General features: G+C 40.3%; 2 protein-coding genes across 2 annotated transcripts in view; one reads left to right on the forward strand and one right to left on the reverse strand.

Moving 5' to 3' along the window:
* The window catches only part of tmem268 (transmembrane protein 268), a 9,554-nt gene extending 1,727 nt beyond the window's left edge, over nt 1–7,827 (reverse strand). The window contains 11 exon segments of the mRNA XM_080442083.1: nt 259–483; nt 1,683–1,738; nt 1,741–1,771; nt 2,064–2,174; nt 2,808–2,929; nt 2,932–2,959; nt 3,536–3,643; nt 3,900–3,994; nt 4,825–4,946; nt 5,790–5,853; nt 7,689–7,827. Of these exon segments, the coding sequence (XP_080298209.1) occupies nt 259–483; nt 1,683–1,738; nt 1,741–1,771; nt 2,064–2,174; nt 2,808–2,929; nt 2,932–2,959; nt 3,536–3,643; nt 3,900–3,994; nt 4,825–4,939 (891 nt within the window). The 5' untranslated portion in view covers nt 4,940–4,946; nt 5,790–5,853; nt 7,689–7,827.
* A 1,174-nt stretch (nt 7,828–9,001) lies between these two features.
* Nucleotides 9,002–16,352, forward strand: neu1 (neuraminidase 1). Its single transcript, XM_080442998.1, has 6 exons — nt 9,002–9,225; nt 10,152–10,341; nt 10,588–10,850; nt 12,968–13,150; nt 14,006–14,225; nt 15,106–16,352. Exons 1-6 carry the CDS (start codon nt 9,154–9,156, stop codon nt 15,324–15,326), a joined length of 1,149 nt encoding a protein of 382 aa, XP_080299124.1. The 5' UTR covers nt 9,002–9,153; the 3' UTR covers nt 15,327–16,352.
* Nucleotides 16,353–17,255: the final 903 nt, after the last annotated feature.

Here is a 17,255-nt window from a genome sequence, read left to right on the forward strand (position 1 = left end):
GTTTTAATAAATAATATATATATATATATATATATATATATAACTATATATATATATATAAAAAAAATTGTGTTGCATTAGTCGACTATTAGTCGACTATAGGCAACATTTGACCAATCAGATTCGACTATTATAAATCCTTAGTCGGGGACAGACCTAAAAATAGCAAAGCATGTCTTCATCTACTGTCAAATATATATTTCAGATCAATTTCATCATTGTGTTATGTGAGGTGAATTGTGGTGTACAGGGTTTCTACTGAGCAGGTGATGTGGTTTCAGGAACGAGGCTGTAGTTTGTCGTGATCTTAGAGTCCTCCCGTTGGTTAGAAGAGCTACTGTTCCCTGTCTCCTCCCCGTGTCTGTCAGTAGAGGCCTCTCTTCTTTCTGAACCCCCCTCCTCCCCTGACCATCTGACCACAGGGTCAACAGGCTTGACCTCTGTCACCAGGATGAGATGGGACATCCTCTCCTTCAGTTTCTTCTGGTAAAGAAACAGTACATTTTAATGCTTTGAAGGACAAGGCTGCTTTTCTCTCAACCTGGGTTAATTTTCCTCATTTGTATTATGCTGACTTACGGTATCAGATCAGTCAGATAACTCACAATAGATTGAACCAATATTTTATTATAGAATGTACAAGTGTAGATATAATATTTTATCCTGGCGTCAGACTCTGCTAAATTTGTCTCCCTGCTCAACACAATTAGACAACCATCATTAACCATTAAGAGCAGGGAGACAGAGTTCTGCTCCTCATCGTGTGTAATGCACAGTGCACATAGTTTACTTATCTGTAGTATTGGGTAATACAGTAATCACTAGCCTATAGAGAATATTGATTATTACTTAGTGTATTGTCATATGTTTGCTTAGTACTCTAGTCTTTAGTGGTAGGCTACCCATCCCTCTAGAGTGCTAATCATTGTTTATTAGGTACCCTAATTGTTGTTAATTGTGATGTTATTATTGTTGAACTGTATTGTAATTGTGTTTCAGTGAAAATGAAGGGCTTAAAAGTAACGATCAGTTGTCCATACATTCTTACTGATGTGCCATGGTGATGTTCAATGTCCTGTGAACCAGTCTTCGAACTCTGCCTTACACAAACATAAGGAATACTGTTCTTTTATGCCTGTTTTACACTGTGTTTCATGTTGTTTTGCCTGTAATGCTTGTGTGTATAGTGAACTGTTGTATGCTGCCCTTGCTGAAGTTTTTCCAATGGAAGACAAACATGACTTCCATTAGAAACTTAAATGATTTAAACAAATGCATGGATGTACCTTGGCCTACTGTCAGGATGCACAAGAAAATTGGCACTGATCGGTCAAGCGGGCTGCGAGATAAGCCCCGGACAGACACAGACAGATCCTCTTCTAGACCAGTGGTTCTCAAACATTTTCATGTCACGGACCCCTAAATTGATACATATTAGGCCGCGGACCCCCAAAGACAATCTCTCATTGGAGACCTTCTAGGGTGGTGAAAATAATAGTGAAATAAAACTGGTCCCTCATTTTGCTGGGGACCCCTGGAATCCTCTCAAGGACCCCTGAGGGTCCCCTAACTCTTTGAGAACCACTATTCTAGGTGGTCTGGAGCCAGCTTAAGAGCCTCGCCGTGAAAATCTTTAGAACCGCAGTAGAACAGAGGAAGTGACAGCTGTATTCTCTACTCACCTGGGTGTCGTTTGCCACGGAGCTGCTCTCCTCTAGAGTTTCTGTCAGTGTCCTCAACAGCAGGACATGTCCCAGTACACACACATCAGCTGAGACAGGAGACGAGAGGAAAGGAGGGAGGCATATGGACGGAGATGCAGAGGGATTGAGAAAAGGACGTTAAAAAGAAAGTGAAAGATGAGGAGAGTGATAAGAGGAGACAGAGTTCATGTGGCTGCTGAAATCATCAGCACATTATCACAATAATGTTGGAATATATTATGTTATTATCTGACATAAGTAATGATGTAATATTATTTATCCATTTGTAACTCAGGGAGGGTCAAAATGTATATATTTTATTTTGTACCCTCTCTGAGTTAAATGAACAGTGTACTGTACCTGTAGAGTTCCAGCGCAGTTCTGGACCCAGTCGGCCACGCCCACTAACAGTTTGTGTTTACTCATCCTCTCGTTGACTTGAATCAGACGCACATCCACATTCACATTGATCTAATGACACAGGAAGGAAACACACAAGGACCATGCTCATTATCACAATGTTGGAATAAATTCTGTAAGAACATAAATAATAGTCATACACACAGTAAACCCTCAGTGTTCATTTGTCCGTTTGTAACAGAGAGTTATGGGTCCATTTAAGGGTCCATTTGGCATGTTTAGCTCATTGACTATCACTCACGGTATAGAGCTTGAGGAACCGAGTAGAACAGGGCGCCACTTGTCCATTGAATTCAATGCTCTATTCGGTCGCCCTATTACTTTGAATGGTGTGCTCGTTCTATATACTTGACATAGCTGACCACTATTTTCAAAAGCTTGGTTTTGAGGATTAATTAAAAAAATCTAGCAAAAATGCTTGATTGAAAATAAATTGATTTATAGATCAAATTTAAACGTCCATTAGTTCTTCAGTACCGTTTAGCCAATGTTTAGCAAACATTGACAAAATCTAGTAACCTGAAAAATTGTCTGTTTATGTACAATGTATCACACTGATATAGTGCTTTAAGTTTCACAGAAGTTGTTATATGTCTTATTTGGCCGTTTCTGGGCGTTATAATCATGTGTATTATATTTAGTTTCAACGTATTGCGAATGCATACTGAGGGTTGGTATAATTACCTCTTTGTTACTGTGGTGGAGGATGAAGATGATGGCGGTGGTGAGGAAGATGGAGATAAGGCTGACAGACCGACACAGGACCCAGTAGTCTGTGACAGTCAGGTAGCGATGCAAGGTGGAGACGCAGCACACCACAGCACCACGTACAATACCTGGAGAGACGAGAGACACTGTCAATACACTGTCAAATGATACTGGCAATATACACTGTAAATCAGGGGTCTTCAACGTTTTCAGCCCAAGGACACTTTTTAATAGATTTCATAGACTCATCAGTGTTGTGTAAATTCATGTTTTTTGTTCATTTCAGTCAGACCCCCAATAGTAGCTCTGGGACCCCCTAGGGGTCCCGGACCCCCTGTTGAAGACCCCTGCTGTAAATAATACTGTCAATACACTGTAAATAATACTGTCAATATAAAGTAAAATACACTGTAAATGATACTGGAAATGCACTGTTAATATTCTGTAAATGCAGTCACTGTAAATGCATTGCAAATGTATTAGAGATCCATACACTGTCAACACACTGGCATTATTCTTCATCAGGTAAGCAGACATTTTGCGTTAACCTCGCTGGCTGCTATTCGTAGTGAAGTCTGATTTATTCCTTGTCGTAACGGTGTCACTCGCCGAAAATATAGCCGATCCAGCTCACAACCCGTCACACTATTTTCGGAAGCCGCACAAATCACAATGTGGTGTGAATGCAGAGCGAACGTACTTACTGGAGCCAGCATGAAATGGAAGAGGGCAGAATTGAATGCCATGTATCTTCTGACCGAGGGGACATCCAGCGCTAATCCCAGAGCAGCCTCAAAGTCCTGCACGGGAATCTAATGACGTAAGACAAAGAGTCTGACACTGTCATTATTAGGCTGGGAAGTTATTTGTACGTTTGTGTCTTTAACTTTTTATTTGTATGGAAGACTACCGTGTGTGTGTGTGTGTGTGTGTGTGTGTGTGTGTGTGTGTGTGTGTGTGTGTGTGTGTGTGTGTGTGTGTGTGTGTGTGTGTGTGTGTGTGTGTGTGTGTGCGCGTGCGTGTGCGTGTGCGTGTGTGTGAGAGAGATGAAGAAAGTTGTTTGTTGACCTGAAAGCCATCTCTCTCTAGTATGGCCCGGCAGGATGAAAGATCAAAGGTTGGGTTTAGCATGGAATTGCAGGGTACTGCTAACACACATTGACCTGAGACAGAGAGACAGAGATGAGAGAGAGAGAGGAGAGAGAGGAGAGAGAGTGAGAGAGAGAGAGAGAGAGAGAGAGAGAGAGAGAGAGAGAGAGAGAGAGAGGAAGAGAGAGAGGAGAGAGACAGACAGACAGACAGACAGACAGGACAGACAGACAGACAGACAGACAGACAGACAGACAGACAGATACATCAATTAAACATGAAATAACATATAATCATTATTACAGTGTAGGTCTCGATCACTGTTTTCATCCGTTTTCATTGTCTTTTTATTCATATTTATTTTTGTTTGTCTTGTCATTTTGCAAATAAGACCTCTTTCTTTCTCTCTATCTCTCTCGCTCTCTCTCTCTCTCTCTCATTCTTTCTCTCTCTCATTCTTTCTCTCTCTCTGTCTCTCATTCAAAGATTTGATAAATATAGACCTTTGTGAATAACGATTACTAAATCAAGGCCACTAACAGGTGGGGTACTTAGGGAAGTTGACAGGATAACTAACTAACAAATTGCTGCCACATAGCTACAGGTATAAGGTAGGATTTGTTCTCTACTTTACTTCCCAGGGTAAAAAGTTGTAATTAATATTGAGGTTTAATGAACTACTAATTCATTGCTAAACAGTTAACAGCAACAGTAACATAGTATGACTGTGATACAGTAATGGTGACTGAGGCGTTAATGTGTAGTGCTATTAATGTGTCCCTGCTTACTAGCTATGGAAAGTATTGTACATTAAAATAACCAATCTACAAGAGCTTGTAGATGGGCTATTTAAGTGTCTGACACCGTCATACAACCATGTATGAATCAGGCTTCAGACTCTTACCATTGGACCATCTGGGTGTGTTGGTGTTTTGCGTCTGTGGTCCAGATTGCCTGGACTGAGGTGCTCTCTCATCCTCCTCCGTCAGCTGACAGTTTCTGCTCTCATCATCCATCATCCAGGTCCTGATGGTGGACAACAAGTACACATCACTACTAGGGCTGTCACGATCATGAACGTTTACTTGATGATTCATTGTCATACGATTAACGATTTAATTGTGTTTTTGGCATTGAGCGTTGGAACATGTAAATAAAAAATATGTTTCTGTTTGGCTTCACAAATAGAAATTGCACAGGGTGTACAGTTTTGCCGATTTTAATCACACCAAGGACATGCATGACTCACTAGCAAGGTGACAGAACAATTCAACAGTGTTCATAATGGGGGGGGGGGGTCCTAAACATATAGTCTTAACCTGTCTAAGAACAGTACATGTTTTCAACAGTGCTGATAAAATGTTTATTTGAAGACGACATATATAGTGCTGTTATTAGCATTTTAATTGCTGATGGGCCTTTGTATAGGACACACTGCATTTGATGGAAGTGATCGCTGTTGCATGGATGATAAACTACTGTTTCTATGTCACTTCAATGATGATGAGGTCAACCTGGCACATGAAATTACAATGTACAATTTAGGCATTTAGCAGACGCTCTTGGAAGGTAAGGAATGCTGACAGTTTAATTGGTATTTTGAAACTTGCTTCAAATCAGAGATGTATCTGTGTCTAATGACAGACATCATTTGTGACAGTGGAATAAAAGGAATTTGAAAAGCCACTGAATATGGAACACCTTCAGTCAGAGTAGTCATGTGAGACCAGTATAGCAGTTTTATTTCCTCTATAGGGATTTTCTGAGACACAGGGAATGACACACACTCACGCAGCAAAGGCCGTCGGGCTCGGAAAGTGGTTAATGGAAGATAAGCTATCTATAGATAGAAGGTCGATCATAACAAACCTCACCAGGGGGGTGTCTTCAACTCAGCATGAAACACTGCTGCTCCTTTTACCGATCCAACACTCTGACCAATACAAAACAAAACAAACAGGGGAAATCCATTTAAAAGAAAGAAAGAAAGAAAGAAAACTTCATAGTTAGTTCTCTCCTCCCTCCCCCCACCTCCTCTTTCTCTCTCGCGGGTGTGTTTTATAACAGGGGTGTGAAAGTTCTGTCTGAGGACGTCAACTTGTGTTCCCAAGTAAACTCTGCACTCTTTTTCACTCTCTCTCTGCCTCTCTCTGCCTCAATCTCTCTGTCTGTCTGTCTCTGTCTCTCTGTCTGTCTGTCTCTGTCTCTCTTTCTCTCTCTCTCTCTCCCTGTGCACTCTCATTTTCACTTCCTCCCCTTGTAGTCACAAGGAGGCCTCATCAGTGCCAGTTTGCATCACAGCTGTTCAAATGGGGGAGGGAGAAGAGCTGCGTACGCACATGCATCAGCACATCTTAACCACGTAAACCCTTGGTTACTTGGTTGACCGGAGTCCCTCAGGGCTCTGCAATAGTTCATTTTCTGTGATCGCTCTACACTAAATATATTCGTTGAAAATAGCCGATCTACAAGTTCACAATGCATCGCAACGATGCATTGTGAACTTGTAGATCAGCTATTTTCTGCTAAAGTTTTCCACCAAAATACGGATGCTGGGGTTGTAAGTGGTTAAGCTTGTCTCAGTGGTTCACTGCTAGAAAGAGGAAACAGTCCGTGGTGATACAATGCCTCAGACTGCAGAACTTGGGACACTGGGACTTGAGATTATAGACCAAGCAAGTAGTACACTGTGTCGGCAGTAAGGTAGACAGATTACATCCATGTTTGTGTCACATTCGATGTGGTATGACTAGCTGAGGCAGGCTTGAGTATCTAAAGATGGTAATGACTAAATGGAGACATCAGACATGTGAAGCATTATGTTTAAAAACAAAACAAAATCCTACTTGCACTTCAGATGAAAGTCCACTAACATCCAATTCACTTTAATAAGACTGTTAAGGTTCCACTCTCTGTAATGAAGGCGATAGTGCTTCATTATTGTCTCTTCCTGGTTGTGTTGAACTTCTTTTTTCCTACAAAAGGAACTCGTCTTCACGTTGTCTTGAGGTCTCACATCTAACATCCAGGCGCAAAGTACTCATGAGTCATTCTCATCAGACTCTTTGAAATGTTTCAAACCAAACTAAGTCTTTTCCATCCTTCTCCACCCTTCCACCCTTTTCACATACTCTGTTGCTCGCTCTCTGTCTCTCTCTTTCTTTCTCTCTCTCTCTCTCTCTCTCTCTCTCTCTCTCTCTCTCTCTCTCTCTCTCTCTCTCTCTCTCTCTCTCTCTCTCTCTCTCTCTCTCTCTCTCTCTCTCTCTCTCTCTCTCTCTCTCTCTCTCTCATTCTCTCTTATTAGCGTGTGACTCAGCTCAACTACAACACATGACTGTTGGAATGTGTTGTACGGTTCTCAACTGAGATAGAACAATGAATGAGTGCATTAATGCACCTAGTCATTATTCTTATGCATAGCTGTATAAACAACTCATATTCATGTTATGTTTTGTGGCGTTTCTAAAAAACACCAGCATAGTCCATACATTCTCAACCAAAAAACATAATCAGTAGCAGTACATTGGTCTTGATATAATTACGCTGTGAGAAAACAAAAAAGAATATATAGAGGCTACACACACACACGCACACGAACACGCACACACACGCGCACACACACACACACACACACACACACACACACACACACACACACACACACACACACACACACACACACACACACACACACACACACACACACACACACACACACACACACACACACACACCATATACAAACATTAAAACAGCCAGTTTCCTTACCTAGTCTGTTGCTTTCATAGCGTTGTGGTAGTTTGCGTAGAATGCGTACAAGTAGATATTCTGCCAAAGACCTTTGTTGTTCTGCTAGACATCATGATGTGGTGTGAAACTGTGGAATTGTGGAACTGTCACATATTAGTTTCCCTCTCACTTCCTCCCCTCTCCCCTTATCTCTCCATCTCCCCTCCCTCTCTCTCTCTCTCTCTCTCTCTCACACACACACGCACGCACGCACACACGCACGCACGCAGGCACGCAGGCACGCACACACGCAGGCACACACACACACACACACACACACACACACACACACACACACACACACACACACACACGCTTGTTGAGGGCTCCTAGTAATAAACCATGGCAAATTGTAAAGTCTGCCCTCTTGTGGGCAAAGACAGTCAGTGTAATGTGGACTTTTGAGGAGATTTTGAGGGTAAAGTTCTATTATTTGCTGTCATCCAACAGTGCTATGTTTGCTTTGTGTGTTGATATAATTAATACACTACTACATGCTATATAATCTAACATAGCATGTAGTTATTACATAGAGTAGCTGATAACGTCGTATTCATATATATACAATAATAATAATATGTCCGTCACTGTTTGTTTGTTTTTACAATTTTTAAGTCAGAAACACTCTGACATGGGAGGCATTGTCAAATTGTTCTGCAAACTCAAGGTCATACTGAACAATCCTAACATATAGATACCAGTGGTGTAAAGTAAGTACATTTACTCAAATTACTGTACTTAAGTAAAATGTTGAGGTATTTTTTACTTTACTGGAGTATTTCCAGTTTTCAGTACTTTTACTTCTACTCCAGTAGTAGCCTACATCTCAGAAGCACATATTGTACTTTTACTCCACTAGCACTACATGTATTTGAAAACTTTAGTTATAGTTACTTTGTAGATTTTGATTATTATTACAAAACATACATTAACCACTTCAGCCCTATATAGATTTCGGCCATTTGAAAATAGCCTGAAATGGGACATTCTGCATGAGTACTTTCTAATTTAAGTACATTATACATATTGATGTATTTGTACTACTCAAGTAAATTTAGAAATTCAACCCATCAGTTAAAATTTCCTGACCGCTGAAATTCAAAACATCTGAAAGCAGGGGGGAATACGAATACCTTTACTTTTTGGATACGATGTGCGGAAAAAAACGTACGAATCAACAATATTGGCCAATTTTCGCCGGTGTCGCACTCATCTCAGCGGGGGGAGAGGTTCCAAAAAATGGGGCTTGGAAGGGTCCACCCACAGCGATCACATGACTGTGGTCACATGACTGAAGGTGCTGTAAATAGAGATGCAGGGAAAACGACTAGAGAGTTTAGTCAGTTTACAGGTTTAGTTTGCAGATTGGGGTTTTCTTGAACCACTTGATTGCAATATAATTTCAGGGAACTTCTGTGGACCAAGCCCTTCAAACAGGACAGCGATGGGCGGACTGGTCGTTCTGACGTTTCTTTTCTCTGCGTTGCTTCCGTGTCGGTGCTTCAACTATGGCAAGGTATGAGGGTCCGGGTAGTACCCGGACCTATGAGGCTTTACTCAACGTATTGTTTCATATTCGTTTCGTTTGTTTATAGCAGTGAGACTAAAAAGTCTACAGCTCTGTAGTTATATTCAAAGTTCTCAAAAAAGTGAATTATAATCATTATTTGTGGTTATAATGTAGGAACATATTGTATTTTGGTGTTATTTTGTTATGCTATGTTGATGAATTGCATTCATAGGACCACATTGGAAACAAGTCCCCAGGACTTTTAGTGTTATCCTTTTAACCCAAATGTATGACTGTACCCATGCTGTTTTCATTTCTGTCTAATAAAGTATTCAACCAATCAATCAATAAGTCAATCCTGTAGTTATAGCTACAGTGGAGTCAGTACTGCTGTATGGGGCTGAGAGACATGGACCCTCACAGCACAACAGTAAAGGGCCCTGGATGGAGTCTACACAAGAAGGCTATAAATACTATAGGTGTTGCATGGACAGACCACATCAGAAAATGTGTATGGGGATCTACCACGGGTCACAGACAAGGTCAGAGAGAGAAGGATGAGGCTGGCAGGGCACTGCGTCAGGCACCCCGAACTGGTGGCAAGCAAACTGACACTGTGAGAGCCAACCCAGGGCACAGCCAGGAAAGGCAAGAAGCGCACCACTTATGTAGATGCACTACAGCTTAGCTAACAACACTGTAGACTAGAGCTCAAGACCCAGATGTTAGATAGGAGAGTGTGGAGGGCAGCGATTCAGGAGTCCCGAGTTGGTGTTGGCCAGACCACACTCTCGCATCGCGCTGTAGTTTTTTTCTTATTGTCAGTAGAGGTTTTCACTTCAGTTTGACCAATCCACTCTTTCTATATTTTAATTATAACTTTCTCTCTCTCTCTCTCTCCTTGTGTGCTGCTTTCTACCACTACACTCCAGATCGATCCGCTTGTGTATGAGGAACAGTTGCTGTGGGTGAGCGGAGGAGCTGGGGAGGTCTGCGCCTATAGGATTCCTCTGCTTACCTTCACTCCCAAAGGAAGCCTGCTGGCCTTCGCTGAGGCCAGGAAGGGCTCTTCCGGCGACCTCGGAGCAAAGTTTATTGCAATGCGACGATCCATAGACAAAGGTAAATCCTGGACAGTTGCATGCAACGGCTCCAATCAGTGCCCCTGGAAAGACAGAATGTGCACACACAATGTACACGCATACGCATACACATCTGGAGTTTCCTTGGGGATCAATTAAGTATCTACACACGCCCCAACAACACACAAAGCAAACATAGCACTGTTGGATGACAGCAAATGGTTGGGATTTGAATTAATATGCATCATATACAGATTTATAATACGCCTCTCCATCTTCCTTCTAGGTGCTACATGGTCCCCCACTTCCTTCATTGTAGATGACGGATCGCTTGCAGACGGTCTGAACCTCGGGGCAGTCGTGGCAGACGAGGATGCCGGTTCTGTCATACTGGTCTATTCCCTGTGTTTCCATGAATACCAGTGCAGCCCTTCCAGCACCATGATGGTGGAAAGCATGGATGACGGTCTCAGCTGGAGCCCACCCAGGAACCTCTCCGTTCAGCTGGGAGTCAAGAACTTCGCTCCTGGACCAGGCTTTGGCATCCAGGTGAGAGACCGTTAACAACAAGGTAATAACTTGTACTTGTTATGCAGATTACGGCTGCAACTAACGTAATCAATCATAGTCATTTAATCTGTTTATATATTTTTTGATCATTCAATCAATAAATCATGTGATTAATTCAGACCATAAAAGAGTGGGTAAAATAAGGTAATAAGTAAAGATGATGGTAAATGCTCATCACAAGTTGTCTGAACACAAATATGACATATCTTAATATATCGTATTTATGTAACAAAAACATAACTTTTGATTTTATAATATGGAACTTCAGATCATACCACATCAAATATCAAAGATCTGTGTTTTGATGAGGATGTATCCCACTTTGATTTGATTACACACCACCTTGTCTAAAGTACATTAATTATTGAATATGAGTATAAATATTTTGAATGAAGTGGAGTTGTGATATTGTTTACTGAGGTCTTATCAGACCTCTGTCAGCTGACTGCTACATCAGGTAAGCTACATCAGAATGAAGGTGTTCTTCTTAGATTCACTATAAAATGTTAACTTGTAACTAAGACAATAAAATTACGATTTGAAAAGCCATTCATATCACATGAGACACGCTATCATCACCTCTTCATTTGTTCTGTTTGGTTATTCTCACAAATGGCTAATCCAATCCAATATATATGTTTATTTTGCTACATGCTTGCTTGCTGTGTAACCTTTTGTATACCAATATAATTAACTAACTATCTAATCTAACTTCATAATAAAGGTGGAGCCTAGAATCATGCACTTATATTATTCATTATGTCTACATGTAATGTAAAAGGAGGAAAAATTACTACTGAATATCACCTTACAGTCAAAAATAGAAGTATATAAGTATTATTGCAGTGTTCCCTGCTGTTCTGTGTACAAAGTCAGTTTAATCTGATGATGAAAAGTGACATCTGAAAAACAGCAGAATGCAGGCTGCCATGAATTTGTCCTCTTTGTATGCCAATGCTCTCTGTACTCATGTGAGGGTTATTATTATATAATATCCATTTTATTGGTTAAATTGGGTTGAGTTTATCTAATGTGCTGTATTAGAAGTTGTACCTTCAGAGTTCTCCATGTACAGTACTGTATAATATATAACATTTTAAAGTTTGTGCAATGTCTGCTGTAAAACATGCATTCCAGCAGATTGAACCCACTGCAGAAATAAAGTATCTTGAAGAGTACAGGTCTGCCCAGCCGTTTATGCTGAGTAAAACATCTGTAAGGCATATGGTAGAGATTGTTTCTTTTGCTCTTGAGTCTTGGGACACTGAATGTGGTGCCAGATGGTAGTGTTTCTCACTGTCACTGTCATTGCAGTTGGCAGGGGCTCGCTTAATTATGGTTTTTGCTTTCCTGAGTGGCTGAAGATGTTCCACTGCTGCTGCTGCTGTTGTTGTGGCACGCCAGTCACTGCATGCTATTTTGGATTTTTTGCCAGATAGTCCTTACTTTTCATTTCCACCAGGAATTTGTAGGCCTTTTCATAATTCTCAAAAACATTCTGTGTGCTCTCAGTCAAATTAAATGATCTTAATTAACTGTCTATTAATCAATAGACACAAACTGAAGTGATCTTTGAGGTTTGTAGTCTTCTCTTTGTGTACTTAAACATTTTTTTTTTTTTCCATATCAGTTATGTAATGTATTTTCCATATTTACATTAAATGTAGACACGGTAAAAAACAAACAAAAAAAACACTACAGTTTAAAGGGATAGTCACCCCATGGAGATTTTTTTTTTTTTTTGCATTCCTAAGCCAATAATTTGGTGACCAGCGGACCGGTAGGCAGCGGTTCCGGTAGGAGATACAAAGGAGACTATTTGTGTATCCTACCGATACTAATCGATAGGAAAGAAGTCATTTTGGGGGTGAACTATCGCTTTAAATTGTGTTCTTTACAGGTGAAACTGAAACGGTAGCATAAATACTAAGCTGTTGGTATTTATACTGGTATCCGATGATTTAGGGGTTGATTTGAACCAGGTCCTTGCACTCACAAGGAGCATAGGGTTTTTCACTAACTGGCAGAGTCGCCAGACACGCCAAGTGTATCATTTATTAATATCGGTCTCTAATCTCTGTATTTTTGCATTACAGAAGCGCTACTCCCCAGCTAAAGGAAGACTGGTGGTTTGCGGTCATGGAACTCTGGAGGGGGACGGAGTCTTCTGTATCCTGAGTGATGATCATGGACGTAACTGGTACAACGGTGCAGCATTGAAAAGTATTCCTTACAACCAGAAGAAGAAAGCTCTGGACTTCAACCCTGATGAATGTCAGGTACATCTGATGCTGAACACTGTGTCTGGCGGTAGTGAAGTGATTTAAGTTGCTCACCTCCAGAAACACACATCCTTACATCCTTACTCTGCTTGATTACTGTCTGAAGACTTACACCTCAGTCTCTTCTACACTTTTGTCTCCCTTTCGGTTTTCCTATCGTCGGTCTCTCATACACTGTCTCAGCTTTACTGCTATCTGTCTCAAAGACAAAATACTAAAGAATGGACTCACTCCATTCTGCTCCCCAAGGCAAATTCCTTTTTTGTCTTTTCTACTTTGTGACTTAAAGTCATTTTCATTGTGGATTGCAGGCTGTAGAGCGCTGCTTGGGTAGGTGCTGGAAGTCTTTAAAGTGTTATTTTTGGTGTCACTCCCTGAAGATTACAGATTTTCAAGTGAAAAACACGAAGCATTGCGTTATTTTCAGTGAGTGACACTGTCGAGTGAGTGACATGCAAAGTATAAATTGGGCTATAGTGTGTCAGAATGAACGTTTATAAGGATATCTTCTTAGGAATGCAATGTTAATACATACATACATTGCTGCTATGCTCAGGTACCTTAGTTTTTTATTATCTCAGGTACTTTGTAAATATGTAGATAACTTGTCTGGCCTTCTGTTGTTCTCTTGTTTTGATCTCCTTCCCACTTGCCCCCCACCCCTCTTCTTCTCCCCCCCCCTCTTCTTTCTATGGAAATTAACGTTGCGATGGGAACGATGTACAAAAACGAATTTCACCCACTTTTTTACCTTGTAAACCTGTGATGTGACAATAAACCTGATTCTGATTCTAATAATGGCTTTTTCTTTTGTTATTTTATTGCCTGTCATGTTCCTCTGTCTGTCCACAGCCGTTTGAGATGGAAGATGGCAGTATTGTCATTAATGTACGGAACCAGATGAATTACCACTGTCGATGTCGTGTGGTGGTACGCAGCCTGGACGGGGGTCTTTCTCTACCCATAGAGGAGCTGTTCTTCGACTACACTCTGGTGGACCCTGCAGTGGCAGCCGGCGCTCTGCAGAAAGAGGGAGTGCTCTATTTCACCAACCCAGCCAGCTCTGACCACAGTAAGGCTTTATTTATGCTCTGTAGTAGGGCTGAGCAATTAACCACAAATATATCGAAACTGGGTATGGAAGAAGAAGACTCAAAGATGTAATGAACAGGGTAGGATACTTGAGCAAGTAATGTAATTATTTGACTATTCAAATCTCACCTCGATGTGCCGCACATCCACACGTTGTGTATTATTGCCACATTAAGGCAATGTCAGTAATTGTTATACAGATACAGACACTTTATTATGTTCATTAAAAGTGTATTTTTCTAAATCTTAAGACACCTAGACAGACATTTCCCCTGCTCATTACTGTACTTATATGTAGTACTGTATGTACTTAAAGGGGTAGTTCACCCCCCAAATAACTTTTTTTCTACTGATTACTCACCCCATGGAGCCTTGAATTCATGGATATTTTTTTGTTTTTGTCGCATTCCTTCCTTTATTATTTGATTATAATAAATTTAGCCCCATTGATTCCGGTAGGAGACACAAATGCATTTGTGTCTCCTACCGGAATCAATGGGGACACATTTATTATAATCAAATTATTGGCTTAGGAATGTGACAAAAACAAAAAAATATCTATGAATTCAAGGCTCCAGATGGTCAGTAATCAATAGAAAAAAAGGTATTTTGGGGGTGAACTACCCCTTTAAGCCTCAGTCTTCTGGTGCTGGTAGAAATTGAAACTTTCCCACAGGGACTCCAGGACGTTTGTCCACCACCGCTAATACAACTTCATCCTAAATTAAATACCTGGAGATTAGTTACATTTATTGTTGTTTTTAAGAGAGATAATGATTTCCCACAGAAATGAACAGGTTAACCCATCAACAGTAAATACGTTACCATTGCTATCTTTACCAGTTCTCTCTCTCCTCCAGGAATTAACCTGACCCTACGCTGGTCGCTGACCAATGGAACGTCTTGGGAGGCTAATGCGGTCCAGATATGGGCGGGGCCGAGCGGCTACTCCAGTATGACATCACTAGACAGTGGTTCCACCGAGGACCGGAAGTATGTCTATGTGATCTACGAGAAGGGACACAAAGACTATTTTGAGACAGTTTCGTTTGTCAAGGTCCATCTATATGGAGGACAATAGGAAATGGAATGGGAGCCACTGGAATGGGAGCCACTGGATTCACTTCCCAGAATGTTGTCAATCATGATTCTATGGAATACCAATGACTGCAATGAAATCATTTTTATCCTCCTAGATCATAAAACAATGACCATATTGATTAAAATGATCACTGAGGAATTTACCATGGGGTTTAACTCCAGTGAAGATGCTACCACGTCTTTTACCTCAGGGAAGGGAGGGGACAGGAAGCAGGAAGAGGTTGTTTATTCCCAAGATTTTCTCAAAGGTGAGATGGGAGACTTGAAATTCAGAGACCCACTTGATTATCGTATGGAGGACAACATGAAAACTTGGACTGGAAGTGTGACTTCTGATTTGGATTTTTTTTTATTATTATTATTAATATGTTATAAAGTCATTCCTGCTTTGTGAGATAGCATACACTGAAGAATGTCAGAAAAGACGGGGGAAGATCATTATGATAAGGTACATTCCTGCATTTAAATGTTTTACTCTATTGGATCGGAGGTTTAAATTCCTAACTCTGCATCTTAGGTCAGTTCTGCCTCCAGAAAACAACATGCTCTTCTCCTTGTTATCTCCCTCTCTTCTGAGTTTCCCACAGCAGACAAAAGAGGAAGTTCAACCTCCACTTTTTTTATTTTGGGATCCGGGGAAGGAAAAAGGAAGGCTGAGCATAGTGTGCCTCCACACAGAAAAACATGGGTTTGGCTGAAGATTTGCAACGCCCCCAGTTTCTGTTAGTTGGTTATTTTTTTTACATTTAAAATTTACGATTTCACAATCGTCTCCCTGGTGATTAACTTTCAACACAGTGTTGTGGACTAATAATAGTACAGTACTGAAGACTATAAGTTATAGTTCTGAATTATATCTTATCAGTGGGAATGTGCCAAATGATTTAGTCTATTCTGTTGATTTGACATGAAATATGAGTGGAAATCTTTTATCTTTTTCAAACTGTAAGAGACTTTAGAGAGTGCTTCAATCAATGGCATTTTATGATAAATACTATTGATTGTTTATGGATATTGTCTGTTATTGCTATGCATTCTGGGATTTGAGAAATTGTTTTTGTTGAGTGATGAAAAAAGGTGTGTGTGTGTGTGTGTGTGTGTGTGTGTGAGAGCTCATAATGTGGCTTAAGTACCCTTTTTTGAGTACATTATGTAACAAACATAATAAAAAATATCTTAAAAAAAAAAAAAAAAAGAGTTATGGCCAGACTTAAACTTTACTCCAACTCCAAACTTTATTTTTTTATTGAATTGAATCCCACCTTTAAAACTTCTAATGGCAGACCATAACATGTCATCGTTGTAGCCAGGGTTACACATTCGTTTCCACTTTACTGGTCTGTATACACTCACATTTCAATGGAGTGAATAAATCATGATTTCTAACGCATTGTGTACTAATTTATTTTTATTGTGAGAGGAACAGATTCCATCAGCCAGCTGCTGGAAGGTTTTTACTGTGGCTTGTCGGCAGGTAAACCGACAACATTCAAGAGTTCTGTTCTTCTATTTTTAAAAAGCCTATTAGACTTGTACAATAATGCAAATGGCCTTGATTCATTATTTGTCATTTCATTTTGTCTTTTACCCTTTATTTAATCAGGTAACTGAGAACCAGTTTAATTTAGTTTCATGTATCTTGACAGAATGTATGATGGTGATAATGTTGCATAATGCTGAATTAACACAATACAAGTGTGTAAAATATCTTGATTAGAGGATAAAGCTATATTAAAAACATCACATTTGGAAGACCTGACTATAGTCAGGTCTTCCAAATGTGATGTTTTTTAATATAGCTTAATCAACTTGATTAAACAAATACCAGTGAGGAAATAATTAACATTTTACAATATATCCAGTAGGATCTGATAGGGCAAATCTCAAGAGGTAATAATGGCATGGTAAT

The sequence above is a fragment of the Gymnoscopelus braueri genome, assembly GCF_963280865.1.
Source record: "Gymnoscopelus braueri genome assembly, chromosome: 11".
Classification (NCBI taxonomy): Eukaryota; Metazoa; Chordata; class Actinopteri; order Myctophiformes; family Myctophidae; genus Gymnoscopelus; species Gymnoscopelus braueri.